General features: G+C 39.3%; 1 protein-coding gene across 2 annotated transcripts in view; it reads left to right on the top strand.

The window, feature by feature from the left end:
- ATP8A1 (ATPase phospholipid transporting 8A1) overlaps positions 1-23,079 on the top strand; it is a 235,267-nt gene extending 212,188 nt beyond the window's left edge. For both annotated transcript variants that reach the window (XM_082838545.1, XM_082838546.1), the window contains 4 exons: positions 12,371-12,459; positions 13,510-13,602; positions 20,944-21,035; positions 22,247-23,079. In XM_082838545.1, coding sequence (XP_082694671.1) covers positions 12,371-12,459; positions 13,510-13,602; positions 20,944-21,035; positions 22,247-22,344 — 372 coding nt within the window. In that variant the 3' untranslated portion in view covers positions 22,345-23,079. The remainder of the gene's footprint in view (positions 1-12,370; positions 12,460-13,509; positions 13,603-20,943; positions 21,036-22,246) is intronic.
- The last annotated feature ends 1,818 nt before the right edge of the window (positions 23,080-24,897 follow it).

Here is a 24,897-nt window from a genome sequence, read left to right as displayed (position 1 = left end):
TATCAACATTCCAGCCAACAAGAAAAGAAAGAAGGATTAACCCTTTCTCTTTGAAGTTCTTTCCTAGACATTGCCCACCACATTTCCTCTTAGCTCTCATTAGCCAAAAGCTAGTCACATGGCCATACCTAGCTGCAGTAAGAGAGCCAGAGGAACATAGTCTGAGCTAGAGGAGAAGGTGTTCAGCCAGGATTCAAGTGGTTGCATCTAAGAAGGGGAGAGGAGATATATTGGGAGGCAACTAGAAGTCTCTGCCAGGAAAGTCAATAAATTTTCAGCATAAGCCATATGTTAGTTGTTTTTTTTTTAACATCTTTATTGGAGTATAATTCCTTTACAACGTTGTGTTAGTTTCTGCCGTACAACGAAGTGAATCAGCTATATGTGGCACATATATACAATGGGATATCACTCAGCCATATATTAGCTTTTATATGTCCATAGGTAAATGGTTTTTGAAGTTGCGAGTTTTTAAAATATAATTTCCTAAAACAGATGGTAATTAGATGACGGAATGGAGGTGTTAGTTAATATTACAGTGGTAATCATTTTGCAATGTATAAATATATCAAATCAACACACTGCACACCTTAAACTTATGTAATGTTATATGTCAATTATATCTCAATAAAGCAGGAAAATAAATTTTTTAAAGAAAAAACTTCCTACAATCTGAAATATAGGCCATTATGTTTCACAGATTGAATTACTAGTAATCAAAGAATTGATGCTTTATGAGATGGTTTTTAAGAAGATAAAATACAGAGCCATCACATAATTATAAAACCTTGTAAGGATGATATAACAAGTAAACATACTGAGCACTGAGATAAGGTGCCCTATCTTATACAACTTCTCCAGTAACATCAGAACATTTTAAAATTATAATTCTCATAATAAAAAAGAATATTTTGTTACTAATTTTGTCCTCATTTTTCTGGTACTTTTAAGTTTTTTAAACAGCACAATAAAGAAGATTAAAATAAAACAAAGCAAAACAAATTCTGTTCTTAATTACTTTTACTATTCTGGGAACTATATCCCTAGAAAATAAAGTTTCAGAGCCATACATTTTCTAGTGCTCTTGATTCCTTTTTAGAAGGGCTATTTTTGCATGTTCAATTCTCAGTATATATTGATACACAGTCAAATTTTACTTTAAAAAAAAAGTTAGCTTCTGATTGATCTAAGTCCCAACTAGCTCTTCCTCCTTTTCCTCTGAACATCTCTTTTAATCATTTATTTCTGGAGGGTGGAGATGCAAAGGTTGTTTTTTGCATCATTCAACCAGATTGAATATTGGTTCTTAGTCCCGCAGGGTGATCACGCCTTCTTCATTTCCTCACCACCACCCAGGAATGTCCAAGGGGAAAAAGAGCACATAAACGCTGTGAACTGGCGTCTGATTTGCATATTTTCTAAGATTTTCTTTGTTTGGAACAATTTGCATATTTTCTAAGACTTTTGTTTGTTTGTTTGGGATAATCCAAACCAAGGGTTTTCTTTGTCTCTGAGTAATCAAGAGCTTCTGGTATAATTGCAAACATATTGGGGTTTATCCAAAACACCCTTCTCCTTAGTTATTTTCTGGGTGTTCTGCTCTATCTACTTTTATGGAGAAAGTAATAATTCATCCCATATAAGAGTCCAATTTAGCTCAATTCAACTGAGATTTATGGAGTGCCTTGTGTCAGGACCTATACTGGGTGTCAGTGGATCAAAAGTTGAAAAAAGAGAGTCCGTCTGAGGAGCTTGAGTCATGAGTAAACCAATAGATCAACAGATCATTAGAATGTAAGACGCTAGTTATTTTGATCAGGACTCGCAGGGGCTAGCAGAGGAGAGGGCACTCAACCCCCCAGGCTACAGTTCGGAGAGTTTAGAAAGGTTTCTTGGTACTGCTGTTCCCCACACTGTGCAGGAAGCCAAGAGAAAGAAGGGCCTTCCAGCTAGAGAGCAGCCCAAGCAAAGAGGGAAGTTGGGGTTCCTGAGGGAGCTGGAACTGAGACGTGTAGCCAAGACCAGATCACAGAAAGTTACCCGAATGTATTTACATCATTACATTAAGCTGTGGCAGATTGCAATTCCTTAGGAAACACATAGTATTCCAGAAGGTACCTGAGGCCATAGAACACAGATTCAGGTCAGAGGACGTGATATATAAATGCTAGTAATAAGCTAGTGAGTGATGAAGAACATTTTTTATGTTTTGGCATGAATGTGTATCACATAATATAATTGAAAATTTGCAAGAATTCTGTTGAGCTAAAATAAGACCTCAAAGACCTTTCTCAGTGATAAGCTCCAGACCATAGAACTTGGCATGGGTATTCCTCTGTCTTTGGGTTTTATCCGAGGGATGTTTTGAGCCTCACTACCCAAGATGTGTAGCCACTGAAGACTTTCAGTGGAAGTTCACCTCTTCAAGCCAAAGTTCGCATGAGCTTGAAATTTCTCTCTGGTTAAAGTGCAGAGTTCACCACTTAGTGTTGACCCAGTTATGCTTATGTACCTCTCAGTTCAACTCCATGCCCAGGTACAATAACGAATTCAGACAGAAAGGGTTAAATTTCTGAGAAAGGCTCCCACAACTTGGAAATCTCTGTCACGCCATGGTGTTTCCCAGGCTTTGGTCACAAAGACACTTTAAGAAACCTTTGCAAGTTTACATTCAAATAACACGATAATATCTGAAAGCAGAGTTGATTTTGATCATCTGATGTCGTTTCCATGCATCAGTGGCAGTGTTGCCGGGAGAAGGCACAATTTCGATGCAGTTAAAAGCATTCTGTGGGGCTTCCCTGGTGGTGCAGTGGTTGAGAGTCCGCCTGCCGATGCAGGGGACACGGGTTCGTGCCCCGGTCCGGGAAGATGCCACATGCCGCGGAGCGGCTGGGCCTATGAGCCATGGCCGCTGAGCCTGCGCGTCCGGAGCCTGTGCTCCGCAACGGGAGAGGCCACAGCAGTGAGAGGCCCGCATACCGCAAAAAAAAAAAAAGGCATTCTGTGTATATAACATTGATATTTTGCCATTAAAATATAGATGTTAACCTTGTGGGTTTCAGCTTTCAGGGTACTAAAGAGTATCACTGTATCTCAGGCTCAGTGAGTCAGCCTCCCCAGTCCCCTGAGAAAGGGAGCTGGAGGAGGAGATACCATGTGGGTAATTGCGGTGGGATGAGATGGGACTGAAAGTGAAATACAGCAAGAGAGTCTACCTTTTCCAAAGAAACATTCAGCTGATACAGCAGAGACGAAGCACTGAGGAGCAGTAAGGAGGGAAGAGCCACAACTTGGTGGGAAAGGTCCAGAAAGTTTGTATGAAAAGAAACAATACCTGCATAACCTGAAGTTGAGCACTGATTTTTTTTTTCTTTTGATGAAAATGATTTCATGAAGAAGATGGTTCCAGAGGAGACCAGAAGGGTTAACTGAAACATAGGAGGAAGCAAGAGAAGTTAAATGATCTCATAACTTGGTAGATGGCTCTGAAACAAAAGAAAAGTGGGAGTTGTGGGTTCTGAGGGTCACAAAACCACATCACAGTACAGATCATCTCTGAAGAGTTGCTCTACCAGGATGTTTCAAAGAAGCCAGAGCCAGAAAGAACAATTAAACTCAGATTTAATTAAACTCTTGGACACCACACCCAACCAAATCCTAAGAAGCACATAACAGGATATACAAGCTATATGTAATATAAGCTTTTGGAGTTTTCTCCAAAACTTGCTAACTCCCTTGGAAAAGCCCTAAATCTCAAAGATAAATAGCCCTCCTACCCAAAAAATTTGAAAGGTCTCATTCACAACAGCAAGGAGAGACTTTAGCCAGATGTGTGTATGGTTAATGGGAAAAAAAAACTGGAAAATTTGACAAAAATGAGAGAATATTTTTTAAACGAGTTGAATAAATAAACATACCATGTCTCTGAATAAGAGGATCACTATTAAATCATCACTTCTTTCCATTAGAGAACTGTTTGGGGGAAAAGAAAAAAAAATACATCTTCTCCTTGTGATTGTGATCTAACCTAGGAAAATAATTCTAAGTGCAGAAAAAGGTTAGAGTGTGACTGAAAAGGGCAGCTTTATTATAACTTGTTTAGTTGTACCGTTTAGACAGATACCATTGAGTATATGTCCCCTCAGATGCCTCCCGACTCTGCAATGTCCATGGTGACAAACATGTGTCCACACACAGTATTTCCCTAAATTCTTATTCTTCACTTCCTGATCAGCTGGTGAACCGGGAGTAGGAAACAAGTCATAGACAATGCACCCTCCCTCGCCTAGCTAGCTGAAGCCTTGGCCTCTTCCTCTGAATACCTCCCATATCAGTAAAAATTGATGTTTTTGCTTTTTTTTTTTTTTTTTTTTTTGCGGTACACAGACCTCTCACTGCTGTGGCCTCTCCCGCTGCGGAGCACAGGCTCCGGACGCGCAGGCTCAGCGGCCATGGCTCACGGGCCCAGCCGCTCCGCGGCATGTGGGATCCTCCCGGACCGGGGCACAAACCCGTGTCCCCTGCATCGGCAGGCGGACTCCCAACCACTGCGCCACCAGGGAAGCCCCGATGTTTTTGTTTTCTAAATAAAATTCATAATAAAAAGTTTTCAATTATATGATTAACTTACAGTCATTAAATAAACTTCTGAAAAAAGAAGGAAAAAAACAACAGCTTCACAACCCAAAGGTAATCCCTGTAAACATATGAGTCCAGTCTTTTTCTATCCTTAATTTGTGTACTTATCTCTGATTAGATAATTTATTCTTTTGACAAATATATATCAAAGGACTAGTCTAGGTTCTGGAGATACAGCAGTGAATAAAAGAGAAAAGGCCTGCCCTCGGGAGCGTATATTCTTGAGAATAAAGAGAGAAACAAAAGTATATTCTAGAGCGTGCGGATGGTAAGTGCTGTGGAGCACTGTAGTGCAGGAAAAAGGCTAGAAAGTACTGCCGTGGCGGTGTGGTGCTGCTTTAGGCGCAGTGGCCGTGGGAGATCACTGCAAAGATGACCTTCGAGCAGAGACCGGAAGTGGGGTGAGGAAGCCCTGAGGCCGCCTGCAGGAAGAGAATTGCAGGCAGGAGAGATGGCCAAGTGCTGAGACACTGAGGAGGCCAGAGTGCGGAAGCAGAACGAGGGCAGGAGGAAGCGAGTAGTAAAGGAGCTAGAGGGATGGGGCAGAGCATCCCTGGCCAAGAGACGATTGTAAAGATGCGCTTAGACTCCCGAGTCCCTGGAGGGTTGAGCGCAGTCACAGTCTGGCTTTTTAAATGACTGCTCTGGGTGCTGTGCTGAGGATAGATTGCTATGGGAACAGAAGGAAAGGCACACATGAAAAGGCCGTGGGGGGGAATCCAGACGAGAGAGGTGGCAGAGCATGAGGCACGGGGGAGGGGCTGTGAGGTGGGTAGACTGGATTTAAGGAGAAGGGGGTTTTGCCCTTAGAATCTCTTTAATTTTTTTTTTTTTTTTTTTTTTTTTTTTGCATTTTTTGCGGTACGCGGGCCTCTCACTGTTGCGGCCTCTCGCGTTGCGGAGCACAGGCTCCGGACGCGCAGGCTCAGCGACCATGGCTCACGGGCCCAGCCGCTCCGCGGCATGTGGGATCCTCCCAGACCGGGACACTAACCCGTGTCCCCTGCATCGGCAGGCAGACTCTCAACCCCTGCGCCACCAGGGAAGCCGCAGAATCTCTTTAATTTTTAAATTTATTTGATACAATATATATGCCTTACTATTTATCATTTTAACCATTTTTAAGTGTACTGTTGAGTGGTATTAAGCTCATTCACAGTGTTGTGCAGCTGTCACCACCATCCACGTCCAGAACTTTTTCATCTTCCCCACCTGATACTCTAGACCCATCAAACAATAACTCCCCGTTACTGCTTCCCCCCAACCTCTGGCAGCCACTATTCTACTTTCTGTCTCTGAACTTGATGACTCTAGGTACCCTTTGTAAGTGGAATCCTATAATATTTGTCCTTTAGCATCTGGCTTATTTCACTTAGCGAAATGTCTTCAGGGTTCATGTATTTGTAGCCTGCGCCAGAATCTCATTCCTTTTTAAGGCTGAACGATAGCACCTGATATTTATTAGCCACATTTTGTTTATCCACTCATCTGTTGATGTTTCCACCTTTTGGTTATTGTGAATGATACTGCTATAAACATTGATGTGTGGATTTTTTTTTTAAATAGAGCAGATCAGATTTACCAATGGATTGGAAGTGTGGTCTGAGAGAAAAGGAGGAAAAGCAGGTTTTTTGGCCAGAGCAGCTGGAAGGATAAAGTTTATATTTGCCGAGACTGAGAAGACTGGGATTTTATATTCTTTTTATTTAACGTAGCAAAATAGTCACGTTGTGTAGTTAAGAAAAGTCTTCGTTAATGCCGGTATGAGACCTTTCTTCTCTTCCTGCCCATTCTACATCCCTTCCTTGCCCCCCCCCACCAAAAAAAATTATTACTTTTAGTTATCATACTTTCCCTGGATTTGCCAAAATATTTCTGTTGATTCAAAAGGGAGATGGGGAAGGTAATTTAACATACTTAGCTTTTAATGCATGTCACTCAGCCTTTGTAACAGATAAAATGACCTCTATTGGAAAAGGATGGTTAGGGAGCTGAATCAAGCCCTTCTCCTCTCTCCCCAAATCACATAAATATCTAGTTATAACTGCTCCCAGAATAACTCCATGCCAGAGCACAAGAAAGCCAAACAACATCTCAGGAATATAGTCCCAAGGCTCTGGTGTTTTTTGACCTTTAATCGCTCTAAACACTAGGTTGTAAGAACTTATTTATTCAACAATTATTTATTGAACACCTGGCTGGTGGTTAAGCACTTGGGCTGTAAGAATTCATCAAGATATATTTCTTCCTCTTACAGGGATTATAGTCTGTAACTAGAAAATGGGTAATAGTTACCACCAAAGTGGAAGCACAAAGTAGGGTCAGCTAACCCAAGTCTAAGGAAAGCAGTGACATCTGATGTGAAAACTAAAGAGCAAGCAGGAGTCACAGATACAGGGTCCAAGGACGAGAGTAAGCTTGGGCAGATTCCAAAATCTGAAACACTTTGTGAAGCTAGAGTTGGGGGCTGGCTTGAGAGATGATGTAGGGGACGTAATCAGAAGTCAGGTAGGAAAGGTCATGAAATCATATTACAGATTTTTGTACTCCATCCTGAGGGTGGTATAAAGCCACTGAAAGGGTTTAATCCAAGCACTGCTCAAAGCTAATTTGCACTGTGGCTCTGGCTGTAGTGGGGGGACTGGCTAGAAGCAGAGCAGGACGGGAGTCAGCAAGTCCACGCATGAGGCTATTAGGAGGACAGGCAAGTTTGGGACTGGAGTAATGGCAGCAGGGTGAGCGAGAAGTAGATGGGTCTCAAGATACTAAAGCACAACAGAACCTGGTGATAAAGCAGATATAGTATCAAGAGGCAGTTCAAGAATAGAGCCCAGCTTGTGTCTCAGGCAGGTGGTGAGGAAACTTCCCTGAAGAGATTGCACGAAGAAAGAGCAGGTCTGGGAGGAAGACAGTGTGTGTTCAGTTGGGGAATGTATTAAGTTTGAAGTGCCTCTTTGACATTCAAGTTCAGAGCTGGCTGGTCTGTGTTTGAAGCACAGGCAAGAGATCTAAGCCACAGGGAGAGACCGTGACTGATCCCCATGTAGATAATAGAAACTTCCAACCTTCCCAGGGAGTGTGTGTATATGATAACAGAAGGCTCCTGAGAGAATGCCAGGATAGTCTACCTTTCCCTTTATTCAGGACTTGTCCAAACAATCAGCTTCCTAACAATTACACTCTTTGAACAGCATCTTTAACAGCTTGGACAGTATTATCTCATGTAGACGTACATTTACTTAACCAGCCACGTAGTTTTTCCTGTTAGTTTTCACTGATGTTTTACTATTTTTAAAACACGCACAATGAATATTTGCATTCCGCAAAATTAGTTCCTTGGGATGTTAGAAAGCAGTATATAGGAAAAAGTGTTCCATGGTCGATAAATGTATTTTGGAAACCTTGATTTTAAAAACTCTTCAGTAGGTTCTTTACTGTGATTTCTCAAAGCCTTAAACACGCTACTCTGCCCTGTGACTCTCCAGGAGGGGTATGCTGTGGTTTGTTTATACCTTTACTAAGCCCTGGGCCATGACAGGCTTTTGGAGGGAGCGCTTTCAGGACTAGTGACCACAGAACAGTTTCATAGGATATTAACCTATATGTAAAAGCTGTACCAGATTTCAACACGTAGTCCCAGAAGTTGAATTATCAAATTAACAGGAATGCATGTTTGTGTTCTTGATGCACATGTCAATTACCTTTCCCAAAGGCAAGTACATTGCTGATGGGAATGTAAATTACTCCACATACCTGTTTCACCATACCTCCCCACTCCCCCAAGTGTGATCATGAATTGTTTAAATCTGATCTAATTTGGTAATGTTTCTGTGACTACAGAGAGGCCCAGCATTTTTCCATGTTGTTGATTACTTGCTGCTGCTTTTGTGAATACCTTCTCAGGTCTTTTGCCTATCTGTTGGAATCTTAGCTATTCTTATGAAGATAAGTGGTCTATTTTTATAATCAGGTTTTAGTGCAGAATTTCATGTACTTATGGCAGCCATTTTCCCAAGTTCTTATGTATCATTTATTTTTTAGTTAAGTTCTTTTTGAACACGTGGAACTTCTCCATTTTCATGGGTCAGTTCTTTAAAGCATTTCTTTTGATAGCTCTTTTCCCACTGTTTTTAAGCTTAGAAAGTCCTTTTATAAAGTTTTATCTAGACACTTAATAATCACTGCTTGTTTTTTTGTTGTTGTTATTAACATTAACTCGTAACTCCTCTGGTATTTATATTATTTATATTAATTTATCTTGCTGCCCTCCCCCCCGCCGACAGAAGAAACTAACCAAGTTTTACGGCACTGTTTTCTGAATTTTCCCTTCCAAATTAATATATTGTGCCCATGCAATCTTTAATAATTTTTATGAAAACAATTTTATCTCCATTTCCTACATTAGCAAATTGAGATGAATGGCAATTTATTAGGGTTCAGTTACTCGGCCAGTTTCAGTCTTGAGATGAGTATATACTGTGATGTTAATGTGATGAAAACCATGACATTTATAAACTTACACTTAATTTGATGTTGTGATAAAAATTTCCTTTCTTGAAGCTCATGGGAGAGATTACTGAAAAGAACACAAGACTCGAGTGTTTAAAGGAATTTGAAAATTAAAATGAAGAAAGGAACGTTTGTTAATAATCAGTGGTAGTAATAAAAGCAGCCACTTTATAAACATTATTGGTTTAATTCTTACAATCCACTTTACAGCTGAGGAAGCAGAGACCCCGAAGTTACTCCCTCCATCTCTGAGAGCTGGGACAGGCAGAGCCACCACCACTTCCAGGGCTGTTTATCACCAGCCCTGCTCTAGTTGGGGTCCGCGGATATAGTTTTAGGACTCCCCAGGGAGCCTTCTTATTTAGATAGTGTCTGTACTTAAGCGAAGAATCAGCATCCTAGTTCCCCACTTGGACATTTATAGGGTAAAAGGAGGGACAGACTTAAAAAGTGCATTGCTGAAAGTTTGTAGGCAGGTAGCACATCGAAATTCTCTCCTCCAAGACTGAACATGGGAGACACTGCAGGTGAAAAAGTAAGTGTTCCTCTCTGTGTGGGAACGTGGGTACCAAGGGGTCACCTCACTGTGGGTCAGAAGGTAAGCCCTCTTATCTGCTCAAGCCCCTCGGCTTAGCTAACTGCACGTGAGCTAGGATTTTCTCAAACGTTCTTTCTCTGCAAGTTCACAGGGAAATTTCAAAACAATTCCTCATTCCTCTGCCGCAGCTTGCGTTTTCAGGCAGTGATGGTTCATTTTTGAAGCCCGCGTGGCCCGATGCTGAGACAGCATCGCTCTGCAGACAAGCAATTGTTTGTTCCCGGAGCGGGACCTGTGCCCTCAAGTGTACTGGCTTTGCAGCTCCCTGGGCTGATCCTTTCTCAAGTCCCCCGGGAGGCACTTTTGTGGCAGATTCCATTTGGTTTCAAAGGGCCTCGAGGAGGGGCGTCGGGGCTGCTTGGCGTGGCCCCCCAATCTCCCATGTTAGGAGCGACTTGCCAGCCGCTGGCGGAGGGAGCGCGAGCCCGGCCCCGAACAGGCTGCTTCTGACCCCCCACCCCCATTGTCTGCGGGATCGGGCGTCTTTTCCCAGCCGACCTGCCTGCGAGTGGAGAGATGTGAAAAGTTAGAGACAAAAATGGTCTCTACAGAGTGAGGGGGAGCTTTCTTGTACAGAAAGGAAGGAAATACCTCTGTGGGATTTTATTCCCCACCCCCTTCATCCAAAAAATACAAAGAGGCTCTCTGTCTTTAATGCGAATGTCGGCTTTAAATCTTTTAGGTTTGGATTAACTCTGCAAAAGAAAAAAAAAATCTGACAGGCTTTCAGATATGACGCAGAAAAACTTCTTTCCCTTCAATTCATGGCGTTCATTTGCAAAGCCAAAGGCTGGTGGACTGAATAGTGGGCGCCAGTCTCCCCGTCATAGTTAACATTACAATGGTCAGAATTAGCGGCCTCCTTCACCACCAGTGGACATTTAATACAGGGTGGCAAAGGCGAGAATAAATCTTTCTTCTCTTGCCCCCAAATTAAAAGAGATTATAAAATTAAGCCAAGTAAAAGAGGTATTTTCAGTTACATGACTTAGAATCTCATCTTACCTTTTTCCCGTAGAAGGAAAAAGAAATGTGCCGTTTTGCAGTCATTACCTAACTCAAAAGCTTCCTTCCAACTAAACAAAACCCACTGACTTGATGGACATTTCCTATTACACAGTTACTGTTGGTTTTCACTATTGAGGATGTCAGCAAGCATGTCGAAGATCATGTTTTGCTTATAAAATAAAATGACTTTTATGTGAATATCTTTTGTCTTGGTGGTATCTACAATGTGGGTGCTATTCCATTGAATCCACGTGGCAACATTTACTTTCTGAAATTTTGGGTAATAGCATGTTCTTATTTTAACGTTGTGTTCAGAGCTGTGTCAGCCTAGATAGAGGGAAACCTGAGTATCCTTGTACCAAGAGTCCGTATCAATAAGCTTGTGTTCATGTAGAAAAAATTTTAAACAGCAGCTCCTGGTCTCCAGTTGAGAGTCAAAATGAATAGGTAATCTGAAACACAACTTAAAATTAGTAACCTTTGTATTTGATAAGGATTGATTGATTAGGACTGTTTATGTGTAATTGTGAACCTGCCTATACAAATTAAACTCTAAATCATTTTTAATTCCTGACCTGGTTAAAAAAAAAAATTTCTTGCGTGAGTTTTAATGGGATGTAAATGTGTGTGCGTTGGTTGGCTACTTCAGAATGGAGTTATAACAATACGTTTATGGATTTAAATAGGTACTGCAAATTTATTCTTGATAAACAAATAGACTCGAAGTGAAGCAAAATATCCCTTTTGGTTTTATTATATAACACTATCCCTTTTACGCTCTAGTAATCTAATTACATTATAAAGGGATTTTTTTATTATAATCGCAAATAACTAATAGAATTTGTTGATTTTTATTATAGAATCATTTTCTTTGCAACCCCAAAGGCTCTGATATAGCAATTTGGGATTTAATACAAAGGAATGCTTAAAGTTATTTTAATACATTTTTATTTGGGTTTTACATACTAAACGTTTGGCTTGACTTTAGCAATAACAGGATGCACCGAAACAAGTTATGTAAATCTTTGAACAAAAATTAATATTATTCCTATCTAATATCAAATTGTTATTTTTCATAGATTCCTTAATTAATTTGTTTATACTGTATTCATGATTTATCTGGATGATCTTTTAGTATCATGCAATATTTTAGAAAAGCAAATTTTTATGTGCCAGAAATAGTAAATGTAGCTTTTAATTAGGATTGATTTTCCATGTTGTATTATAAGAGAATTTAATCCAGTGTATGTTTGAAGTTTGCTCAAAAAGATAAATTTTTATATTCTGAGTTATAAAAGAAGGTCAAAGTTTATTACTCCTTATTTTGATCACAGTAATAAAAATTTCACATAAAAATATGAAAAGATTTGGCACATGATAAAACTTTGTTGTATTGGCTACTTGAAGGAAAAAAAGAAATGTAGTAAATGCATGTTTTAATATGTTTGGCTTTTAATTCCAAATATTTCACAAGTGTGAATTCAGAGTTATTGTATACTCTCTTGCAGAATGAGATTCTTAAAATTATTTTACTTGAAATCATATGAAAACTAAACATGAATGATGTGTTTCTTGGTTTTTAAAGTAATACTGTTTCTGATGCTTTTTACTCAGGCAGCCATGTTGTTCAGTTCCGGAGTCTTTTGGACTGGCCTGTTATTTATCCCTGTGGCCTCTTTGCTTCTTGACGTGGTGTACAAAGTGTAAGTATAATGCTCAGTTATGTCATTAACAACACAGATGCATCTTAATCCTCAGATTTCTCTAGTTGTAACATTAACTCTAGTGTAGAGCTTACAGAATAGGAATTAGTAATATTAATTCTACATAAAGAAGAAAGGAGTGATTGAAGAATTAGAAAACTAAGTTAGTTTAAAAGAGCGAACAGAAGTAAAGCAGGTAGCTTCAATTAACATTTTTGTTAATCAGCCTGAAAAACCCATTCGAGGTAGAAGAAAAAACTCTTTTACCTCCAAATACATATATATATAAATTTTTAGTGAACAGTAGTTGTGAAAGGGAATTTTTGCTTGCCTGATTCTAAACATGTATAAAACAGAATAGAAGAAACTACAACTTTACTAATCTTTCTCAAGGATTATAAGTTTTAAAGTATCCTCTCTTCCCACAAAAAAGATATCATTAATGTTAGTTAATGTGATGCTTATTTAATAACTGAGAGTTTTAATATTGTAAACGTAAACCATTTATTTTATGACTATTGTTTCTATAATTATATTAATGCCCAGAATTACTGTAGTCTTTTTTTTTTTTAATAAATTTATTTATTTATTTTTGGCTGTGTTGGGTCTTTGTTGCTGCGCGCGGGCTTTCTCTAGTTGCAGCGAGCGGGGGCTACTCTTCGTTGCAGTGCGCAGGCTTCTCATTGCATTGGCTTCTCTTATTGTGGAGCACAGCCTTTAGGTTCGCGGGCTTCAGTAGTTGTGGCACACGGGCTCAGTAGTTGTGGCTCACGGGCTCTAGTGTGCGGGCTCAGTTGTGGCACACGGGCTTAGTTGCTCTGCGGCAAGTGGGATCTTCCCAGACCAGGGCTCGAACCCATGTCCCCTGCATTGGCAGGCAGATCCTTAACCACTGCGCCACCAGGGGAGTCCCTACTGTAGTTTTTTAGATTCTATGGAAAAATTGCTTGTACACTGGTTACTGTTGTACTTAGCAGCAGCATGATCAAAACTAGTTTCATAAAGTCTTAAATCTTCACACGAATACTTCTACCCTTTTTTTTTTTGCAGTATCAAGAGGACTGCTTTTAAAACATTAGTGGATGAAGTTCAGGAGCTGGAGGCAAAATCTCAAGACCCAGGAGCAGTTGTGCTTGGGAAAAGGTAAAATATGCCCTGAATATGTTCTTTTCCAAGTGAACTTTAAATGTCTTTTGCTAGTGGTTGGAAATAAGCAGTTAAACGTGTTTATCTGTTAACATGGAGCTAGCAGTGTCACTGACAAATTTTGCAGTCAGAGAGATGCAGATTCAGATCACATCTTTCTTCACTAAGCTGCAGGTGACCTTAGCCAAGTTGCTTAGTGCTGCTGAGCCTCAATTTTCTCATCTGTACAATGGGAGTGATAATACCTCCCTCATGGCCAGTTGTGAGAATTGGATAAAATACTGTGGATAAAGCAGGTGGCTTGCCATCTGGTGCTTAATGAGCACTCAATAAATGGTAGGTACAAATAGTGTTTATTATTAAACTGAAAAAGAAAAAAAAATAACACAGTAGAATATAGTCAAAATCAGAGCTTGACATAAAGTCAGCTCTCCCACAGTTACCTTTGTGGTTCAGTACATTGTTAGGAACTGACCTGGGCATATGTCTGTCATATATGAAGTCAGTTATGTCTTCCAAGTCCTCCTTACCGCCCCCCGCCCCGCAAAAAAGCAAGGTTAGAAAGCTAATTGAATTGACTAAATTTCACAAAACATTATAGAAAAGAATTTAAACTTATATGAAAGCACTCTGTGATACACCACAATTATGAAGAAAATACGAGGAATTTATTCTTTCTGTCTTTCATCACACTAAAGTGAGCTAAAGTTTTGTCTCAACCATAGGAAACGTTTTGCCCTGGTCTGTGTCACCTTCATCGTGGTTCACTGTTGTTAGTCAGTTTGACACAGTGGAGTGTCAGACTGGGAACTCAGGCTGAGACCTTGGCTTCCCGCCCTCTCGTGCTCTCATTAGGCCGAAGGAGCACGTCACACGCCAGTCTGTGCCTCTCTTAAAAATAACAGCACTGGCATCTGTGGGGCGTGCACCACGTGCTGGGTGCTGCACTCCTCACTTCACAGGTACTATTGCATTACAACGACCCTGTACAAATCCATCATCCCCAGTTTTTCCAGATGAGGAAACCGGGGCTTAGACAGACCAGGTTCTCAAGGTCAGAAATGACCACGCTGGGCCTTGAGCCCATGTCAGTTGATTCTAGAAACCCTGTTGCTAACCATGCACTATTCCGCCTCCTGCTGCTGCTGCTTTTCAAGAACGTAGGATGGCAGCAAAACTACCCTGCCGCTAACATGACAGTTCGTAGCCTCTCCGAGTTGGTGTCCCTGTGTACCTGATGGGCTGCTACCTTTGCGGTTACAGGTGTAGCTACTCCTCCCTCCACCTTCTCCTCATCTCTTCCCTTCACCTCCAAGTCAACATCTATTCTATTGCCTTTCATAACTAGTTCCTCAGTAAATGTTTTTTCCCTCTTTCACTCTAGCTGTAAAAAGGATGTGGTAAGAGTTCTAGCTCACAAAATTGTGAACCAAAATATTTATTCACAATTATTAGGGAAAGTGTACTGATAGCATTGTTACTACCCTTAGTAAATTTCTCCTATTTGTATGTTAATAAAACCTACGTTAAGCCCCTCCATGTGATACTGGTTTTCCATCGTTTATAGTATATCGGTGACTTCAGCAATTCGTAAGTCAGGCTGAGGGTTCCATGTGATGACCTCTGACCTCTGGGTCCTAAAGACCTGAGTCTGTGATGTGTGTAGTCCCTCACATTAAATAAGTCAGAGAACCTAGAAGGAAAGAAGTGAATTCCGCCGTATCTGACAACCAGCTTCTCCAAGAAAATGCATCTGATAAATTTCCTGCTGCTGCTCAGCTCATTTGCCTAAAACAGCTGTTCAGCTTTTCTTAAGGACTCAGGACTAAGTTAGATGTTAGCTGAATACCCCAGACAAAAACCCCTAGTACAGTAGGGACCCTGTGTTGCCGTTGCTGCCAATCGGTGAAGAGAAGGATGGCGATGGTCAGTGCGGCATGGTGTCTCCCTGCTAAACGGTAGCTAGAGGAAGGGGGAGAAAAAGATCTGTGAAAGGGGAAAAGTAGCAACTGGTTGGAAAAGTCTTAACACCAAACTACATTCTGAGGCAGTTTAGAAATTGTCAGATAGATTTTATTGATAGAACTCTTTCAGAAACCTTGGAGAATAAGACTCATGTCAAATTTCAAAAAACTAGCTAATTTCATCTGCATTTTTCAAAGAGGAAGAAATAGTGATTTCTGTGTATTCTAGTGATACCAGGCTTCCCTGAGTGCCAAAACACCACATTATTTTACGCCTCCCGGTCTCCACACATGCTGTTCCTTGTCTAGAGCTGATACCCCTTACAGACTGGGTAATCCAATTCCTAGCTTTCAAAACCCAGTCCAAATGCAATTCCCTCAGCTTTTCACAGATAAAATCAATTCTTATTCTGCTATCTCTGTATCTTGTTTGTTCTTCTGTTTTTACGTTTATTGCATTATGATATAGTGTATTTGTTCACCCTATGCTTGTTCGTCTCCCCTACTAGACGGAGCTCCTTGTAGGAGAGGCCTCTGTCCTGGTCTTAACTGCAACCCAGAACCGGCCACAGAGCCAGGAACATAGTAGCACTCAGTCAATATTTGTTGAGTGGATGAATGTATGGCCAAGAGAGTTAACTAAGGAATGAATGAACGAACGAATGAAAGGGTGGGTGAAAGGATAGTTGAGTAGTGGGGTTGACCTGTGGGTAATTAAATTAAAATGTGATAACAAGAACATAGAAGTATATAGGTTACACTTCCCAAACTAGTAACGCCTAGCGTTAATGATTGTTTACGTTTTTTGTCATAGAATGATGCAATTCTTAAGAAAGATCTTGCGGGTTGATCATCCCAATTTTTTTAATCTTCACTAAGCACTACTATGAAGTCAACCTAGATGTAAAATGAAAGAGTGTCAGAGAAACTATAACTTACTTGTAAGCACCGTATCCAGATTAGTATTTATAAGAATTTATTTCTCGTCTCTACTCATTTTCAAAAATTGGAACACCTTGGTTAAAAGAATTAGTCCTTTTTATAGAAATAGTATGCCACTTATCATAATTTCCAGCAAATTAGATATATTTTAATTTTACATCGAAATTTTGAGGAAAAAGTATGTTTCATCGTTTAAGTATATTGCTTTTGAGCCATGGGTTATGGTAGAAATCAGTTTAAATCTAAAAAATTGGGAGAATAAAGCCAAACCTTATTCCTAATACTGTGTAGCCATGGCTTATTTTTGCGTGTTAAGAAAATGACTTTAAGCTGTGAGATCCAGTTCTTTGCTTTTACTTTATGTGGACGTGCTCCAACACTAGGGAGCTGAAGCATCTTCATTCCCAAAGTCCAAAAAACTTTGAAATTCAATTTTTTCCATAGGCTTATAGCAAAGTTTGCTGGAAGAACCAAAACAATTTGTACTATAAATACATTGATCATGTTTATTTTTCTACAATGTAATATTCCTGTATTTTATAGCAGGAATATTAATTTTTGGAATATGGGCCTCTAAGATGCCACTTGGGAGTATTACATCTACACATTGTGTGTAACATATTACTTTTTCTAAAACAAAACAAAACAAAATGTGAATTCAGAATCCCAAAGATTTAAAATAAGGGGTTGTGGACAATGGGCTCATTAGAGACAGGGCAGTTATTACTGGATACCTTTCACGTGTGTGTGAAGCAATGCATCTTATAGTAAGGCAGTATGAATAATGAGTCTCATAATTTTTTGTATCTAACTGTAGACATTAGCCAGCATATCATCATCAGCCGTTACTAAATAGAATTTTAGCCCAAGATCTTCAGGTCAGTCCTTATTAATTTGTCCATCACCACTGTGTGGCCCACAGCCTTCGCTTTAAAAAAGACAGTAGGGAAGTATGGATGTCAGATCATTTGGTCATGGGGGTGGTGATGGTGTTCTCTCCCAGCTTTTTTCTGTATTGTTTACCTTAATGAAAAGCAATTTTAACATTGCCCCAGAACTAATAGAAAAGAAACTATATTTTTCAATTTTCACCTGGGTTTTATATCAGGATTACATAAATTTCTTTGAGGCTGGGGCGGAGGCGCGGGGTCGGTGGGGAGGTGATTAGGATAGGAGGACATATCAAATGTTTTCCCCCAGCCTACTCTCATCCCTGTGATAAGGGTTCCATCCAACATTTGTAAAGAAACGTGACAGAACGATGAAATACCTCCTCCAGAGCAGAGATTACTTAGGTTTCTTATATTCATCGTTCATCTCCCCACCACCACTGCCTACTACAGGACAGCTGTCGTATGCTATGCACTAAAACATTTCATGAATGAATGAAAACAGCTTGGCAACCCAATAAAACAACAAATGCAAATTGACCACTCTTCAAAGATAACTGAAAATACCTTAAGACAACATGTTCCAGGACAAGTAAATGAGTTTTTACGGGGTTTTTTTTTAGTATTTCTAAATGAAATTTTATTTTAAAACGTGGTATATTTCCACCTCACCTCATCAGATATCTAAGTTGCAGCATTTTAACAGGTTTGGAAATAACGTAAGTGGTAATTGTGTGATTGCATTAAATAAATCAAAAATTTACATAGCTTGGTATGTACGTGAAAGACCCTACAAATTGAGTAAAACTACTGAACGAGAGTTGTGAATAAGATGTGGTTTTAGTTAGAAGGCATCCTAGAGTCTTTTTTTCTCCTCACACTGTGTTAAACTGTTCAACAAAAACTAAACTTTTAACATGTCTATTAATGTTAACATGTTACCAGTGTATTTTATAACGTGGCTTGATAGTGATATCAGTACCCATAAACATTGATGGTACAGAAACTGCATAACTTTGAAATGATGAGTAGTTCTCGAAAAGTGGGATAGGACTAGAGAGATACAAATCATCATCAGTTATTATTTATAAAGCACCCTCCCATGAACGGCATTTATATTCTGAGGAGGGAGTTTTTGTTCTATCAAGAGGTCCAGCGTAGCCAAGGCAAAAAGCAAAACACAAAAAAAAAACCTAGTAGTTTTCCTAAGGAAGTGGAGTGAGGGGCATTATAAGTTAAAACTCATGTTCAGCAATAGACTTCTTGTTGAGGTAATGTTGAATATAAACCAAGGCATCAGAAATGAGCCTCGCAGAGTATCTTTTGTTTCGTGATGATCTCTGTTCTAGTTGGGGTTTTTTAAATAATAAATTCCGTGGGATCTGGGGGATGGTAAGGGTGGGAAGAACTAGTGCTTCTAAGTGTTGAGTGGTTCCTGAGTACCAGTAACTGTGGATGAAGCTATACAACTCCCTGAATCCTCCTGTCAGCCTGAGGTTAGGAATTGTCCTGTTCTCCATGAGATGTCCAAGAAAGGTTGCCTAAGGTGACCCAGCTAATAAGTAACAGACTCAGAATTAAACCAAAGTAAGACTGCAAAGCCCAGGCTCTTTCCACAGTAGTGTGCTTCTTTCCCCAGAAAGAGACTTTTCTGCTTTTTTTTTTAACACTAGACATTAACTTGATGTAACAGCTGAGTGATGAACTAGCCTTATATGAACCGTTACAAAACAAAATTACATTATCTCATATATTTAGGTTGCCATAATATGAAAGGGGCAATTCTCACATCTGCCTTCTTATCGCTTCCATAATTGTAATATTAAAGTATCATGTTGTAGTATTAAAGTATCATGCATTCAGGAAGGCCAGCCCGAAACCTGGAAAACGTATTTTGGGAAGAAGAAGCTCTAGCATGATACATTGCCGTCCTCTAGTCTTCTGTAGTCATTTCAGTTTTAAACACCAGAGACTTGCCAAGCACCCCATCCACGATGCTCTGCTAACAACATCAGACCACCTGCTGCTAAAGCTGCCGACTTCCTCAAAGCGGTTACATATTTTAGTGTCCCTGTGAGTCCCCGGGTCTGTAACGGTAGATCATTTTAAGAGCAGAGTAAGAAAAGTCACTCTGTAAAAATGGCTCCTTCTCATTCCCCATATCTGTTTATTTCACTAGCAAAAACAAGTTTTACAAATTGTTGCAAAACCACTGGAGTTTTAAGATTAATTAGCTTTCTTGCCTTAATTCCCAGTGACAATAAAATATGTCTAATAAATAGCAGTTAACACCCCTAGACTTTTAAAAATGTGTGTAAGACTACTACAGATGTCAACATTTCTAAATATTTTATTTCAGCAAAAGCCTAAATGTTTGTGTAATTACAATGAGTTCATTTTGCAGATGATCCTTTTTTTTGCATATGATAAACATTGTTCCCTTTCGGGGTCTAAAAAAATTGGCAAAATACAGAACTAACATAACTTACAGCAGTTAACTAAAGCTTTAAAGTGGGGAAACTAAAAGATGGAAATTTGTCCACTGAGTCAATTCCAGTGATTAAAACAAAATTGCATAAACATTTGCTGCAACACATGTGGATTATTTATTAGCTCTTCATGCTTGTTATGTGTTTGATATCAAAGCAAAGTTTTATAAATCAGCCAATGGAGAAACGGCATGATTGGGAGGATTGATGATGTTTAAAAGTGCACTTTGGAATTATTACTCAAATTCATCTATCCGACAAGTATTTGACTCCCTACTGGGTGAAACACTGTTCTGTGTGCAGGGGAGAAAAACAGATGCATTATTTCTTACATTCTGCTTTTAGAAGTTACATAATTACATGGGTTTGTTTCTGCAGAGAAGATTCTTCTAAACGTTTATTGGAAAATGTGTTTTTTCTTGTCACTTTACCTAGTAAATTATTTTCTGAAAACAGCTTTTTTATTTTAAAATGAAATTAAGGAACACATTTCATACCATATTAGAGTGGTAATGGAATTTTTCTAATTAAAAAGTCTGTGAAATTTCTTCTTTGCATAATTTTTCAGATTTTTCTGTATAAATAAAAAAAATTATTTTACACCAGAATATGTGCAAAGTAGGAAAAAGGTATAGTAATGGTTAATTTTTTTAATTCTAAAATGCCATGCTTGCTATATGTAGTAAATCTAAATTCCAAGATTTTAGAAGCCACTAACACAACTGGTAGAGTTTGTATTTTTTATTAATTATATTGTGCAGGTTCTGTGTCTGTATTTGACTTAAATATAACTGGGGGTGGGGAAATCTTTTGACTGGACTACTGGGGACAAAACTCTCCTTAGCTGTCAGGGGGGGAAAAAATGGCCTCAAAAGTATCCAGTACTTGAAACCTCATTTGCTGCCTGAGAAAATGGAGTTGAAATAATCACTAGACTCCGGATTTCTCAAGCAATCTTTTGTGTCAGTCTGACTCTCTCTGGTGGTCCTGTGGGCTCTCTGGGTTCTCCACCGAGTTGATAATTCATTTCACACGTTTGCACCTGTTCTGCAGCCTCACGGAGAGGGCGCAACTGCTCAAGAATGTCTTTAAGAAGAACCACGTGAACTTGTACCCATCAGAATCATTGCAACAAAACCTGCTCCGTAAGTATTTGAGTTCTATTTTTTAAACACATCCTCTGCCATTACCTCATAGGATCTGAGAGCAGTATTTTAACTTTAGAGATATTTAACTATTTACAGTTAACACCTAAAACAAGTTTTGCACATTTGCAACATGTTATATAAATAACAAATGTTTAAAGAATCCTTTGACCACAGCCATCTCACTTTCAGCAAAAGAGATAGAGCATTTGAAAATCTTGCTGCTTTCACTTCAAGAAAAATATTCCGGCATGCCCCTTGTTTCCTTAAGTCTTAAAAAGAACCAGTGAAATAAATCTTAACTCTTAAAAGCTCACTCTGTATTGTTATCTTTCCTACTTGAATAACTTTGCAAGAGCCTTTTCAGCTTTCATACACAATGACATGTATGTGAAACATCGCACAATTGAAACATGTATTTTCCCCTTCAAAAATATTTATGAATATTTAGAGTTGTAAGAAATTATTAGGTATCACACCCTCTTAACATTTCAAGGATCTAAAAAAGAATATAGTATATAAAGCCCTGTGGTAAATGTATGTGTGTTAGTAATATATCATTTGTTTCATGTTATTTCCACATGTAATTTATTTTCATTTATATATACTCATGTTTAATGCTTTTGCTCTTTATACTTCAAGAGGCCTTTTCTAAAGATGTGATTCCCTTGGAGGTCATTTCTTATCCCCAAGCCCCCTTGGACCAGGCTGGGGCATGAGTGAGTTTATTTGTAGATGCTGAGAGCCCAGAATAATGTCTTCTGAGGGAAGGAGAGCACGCTTCCACTATTCGAAGTTGTGTGTGTTTATCTCCTCCTCTCCCTTGCTTTTATTCTTCCTTCCCTCTCATCCGCCTGATCTATATGGAATACACGCACCCACTTGACTGCACTCCCCACCCCTCTGCTAGTCAGGAAGCAGACATTAGAGGGGCTGGACTTGAGATGCTGAAGGGAGAATTGAGGGGGGCCGAGAGCATCTGTTCGTCTAGGGAACACAGCTCCTAGAATCTAAGCTACCATCATCTCACTCTTCATTTTGCAGTTGAGTCTATACCTTTTACAGACTTTAAAAACTAGTGTCTTCATGCTTTTAAAGGTGGGAGGGATGCATTAGTTCCCCAAGTTAGGAAATGAGCGCTCAACACTCAGAATAACAGAGATTTCCAACGACTTCAAGATGACCATTTCTATTTTATCTTTAACTTACAGACGGGTATGCTTTCTCTCAAGATGAAAATGGAATCGTCTCACAGTCTGAAGTGATTAGAGCGTATGATACCACAAAGCAGAGACCCGATGAGTGGTGACGGGGGGAGGGATGAGAGGCCAGCTCTGACACATCTCGAAGGGGAGCTCCCAGGTCTTCACCAGAATCTGCTGACCAATTCCAGCCTGGGCCAAGGAGGGGAAATGGATCTGAACTCATCTCATTGACTGACATTCAGATTCATGTATATTATAGACATAAGCACTGTGCAACTACACTGTAACACCATCTCTTTCAGATTTTCTAAAGTATTTACTAAGTCTTTGTAAACAGAAATGGAAAATGACCTTGTATCTTGCCAGAGTGTTTTCTTAAACTGAGAATAGGTCAGCATTCTTATGCTGTTACTCTGGGGCTGCCACTAACTATCAGTGTCTTGGATATACCACAAAGCGACCGACCTTTACAAATCTCTAAAATGGTAGTAAGTTAAAGGGACTCCTTGATATCCATTTTAGATTTCAGAATATGCTGAGAAAAACCAGCCTTCTTAAGGAAGCGACTCACTGAGCAAAATTTCTAAACAAGACATTAATAATAATGTGTTTGTGTCAAAAATTGTCACTATAAATGTTTGCCAAAGAAGTTTAATAAATGTATTTGTCATTCAGTAGTCATTTGCCCAGAAATTTAAGAGAAGGTTTACCTCTAGTTCTGCTGTAAGATCTGCATGCCTGACTTTACAAATCTAAGAGTGATTTGCAAAAACGAGTATTTCAAGGCATTTGCTACTAAAATCTGTGATGTTGCACCTTTAGCCTTACAAATGCTTCTTTCTCGTTCGTCTTGTCTATTTGTTCAAGTTGCAGTGCACACGTGGTATGTGACTGTCTTTATGAAACTGATTTTTAAAACTGTATTTATGTCTCCATCCTTTCTAATGAGGTTTCATTGTCATTTAGATTTTTCTAACAACCTGGCTTCTGCTGTAGACTGATGTCATTTTGTCTTCGAGTTTTCTCTTTTAAGAAAAATACGCTTACATATTTATGTGAGATTCCCAATGCTTCTGTCCAGGTGTTTGGAATACCATGTTGGATAAATGCATGGGCCTTTGTAATGTCCGTAGACTCAGCTTGTGTCCTGTGTTTTGGTTTTCTCTATTACTGCCCACTCGAGCTGCCTGCTGTCCTCAATGGCACGCCCAGTGTTACGGTGACTGCCCCGTACATAAGACTGAGAATGACTTCACAGTTCACTAGTCAAGCAGCTCCCAAAATTAGTCACACACTGCTAATTGGGACAAATAAGTAGTACCTTTTACCCATTTTAAACACATCTATTGTACTCAAGCCTATAACTTTACAAAGAAAAGTAGATTTTTGTTAATATGCTTGAAAATGTGTGTTCAGCTTAATTATTTTCAGCATTTCCAAGACATCTGAGAAGGCCTATTTTGCCACCAACAATCAATGGTGAAGGGGCTGTTTAAAAACCACAACCAGTTTTCTACACTATTTTTAACATAATGCTTTCATGTGGAAATAAAAAGAATTCTAGCTTTCAGATACACCTCAGAGATTGAAGCAAACTTTTTGCCTTGTATTCAGAAGCCTGTTTGCCTTTAAGTGGACTTACCAGCAAAATTGGTACAACTTCCTCTTAAAAAAAAATAAGTCGACTACAAGTGAGAAGACAGGAGATTTTCAAATCACTCCTTGAGTTTAATAACTCCCATCTTTTTCGTCCTTTTTCTCAATCTAGATTTAAAATTCAGCTATATATTATTTCCTTCTCTGTATTTTTAGCTATTTAGTTACCTGTATGCCTCCCACATTTTCTACACATAAGAGAGGTTATAACATACATAATTTGAACTTAAAGGGGACAAGGAGTTGACATACTTCACTCCCAGACCCTTCCCATTTGGGGATCAGATTAAGAAAATCATAAATTCAAACATCTAACAAGACCACAGGCGTAAGGGTCTAAGATCATGTTCAAAATTCAGATTTCACAGTCTTTGTCTACTGAATGACTATTCAGAGCAGCTTTTCTGGGCCTCCATGATGAGAGTTGAGGTCAAACCACAAAAAAATGAAAAACAAAAATCAAGTACAACGAATAAGGATTTTTTAAAAAGAAGAAGAATGAGGTACATCCCCCTGGAGGAACACTTCATAGCAGTTCCAGAAAAGGGCTGCTTCCATTTCCCCTCACCTCAGAGGTGACATCCTTCCCCAAAACTTTAATATCAAAATGTGATGAGTGTCATAGAACTGAATTTATGACTTAAACGAAACGCTTTATTTTTATCCTGAAACTGGATCGTTTCTGTGGAGCCCTTCAACATGAGTGGAAGACTCATGGTTAATCATGTGGAAGATCATGATCTGAAACATGACTAATTTATGCCTTTTGGTCCAATGGATCTATTTTTGAATTATCAACATTAAGTCAGTCTCTTAGCTTCTTGGGTGGGAGTTGGGAGTAGGCAGCAAAGAGTGACCACCTTGGTACAACTTAAAAGATAACATTGCAATTGCAGTGACTTTGTAGTGTTCATTAGAGAAAAACCCTCTGATTCTTTAACCTTGGGTGGGGGAAGTAACAGAGTTTTACCAGGATTAAAATAAACAGTTGAGGTGACTTT

The sequence above is a fragment of the Leucopleurus acutus genome (assembly GCF_964270905.1).
Source record: "Leucopleurus acutus genome assembly, chromosome: 4".
Taxonomy (NCBI): domain Eukaryota; kingdom Metazoa; phylum Chordata; class Mammalia; order Artiodactyla; family Delphinidae; genus Leucopleurus; species Leucopleurus acutus.
The sequence above is the reverse complement of the archived record's forward strand: the minus strand, read 5'-3'. Positions and strand labels throughout refer to the sequence as shown.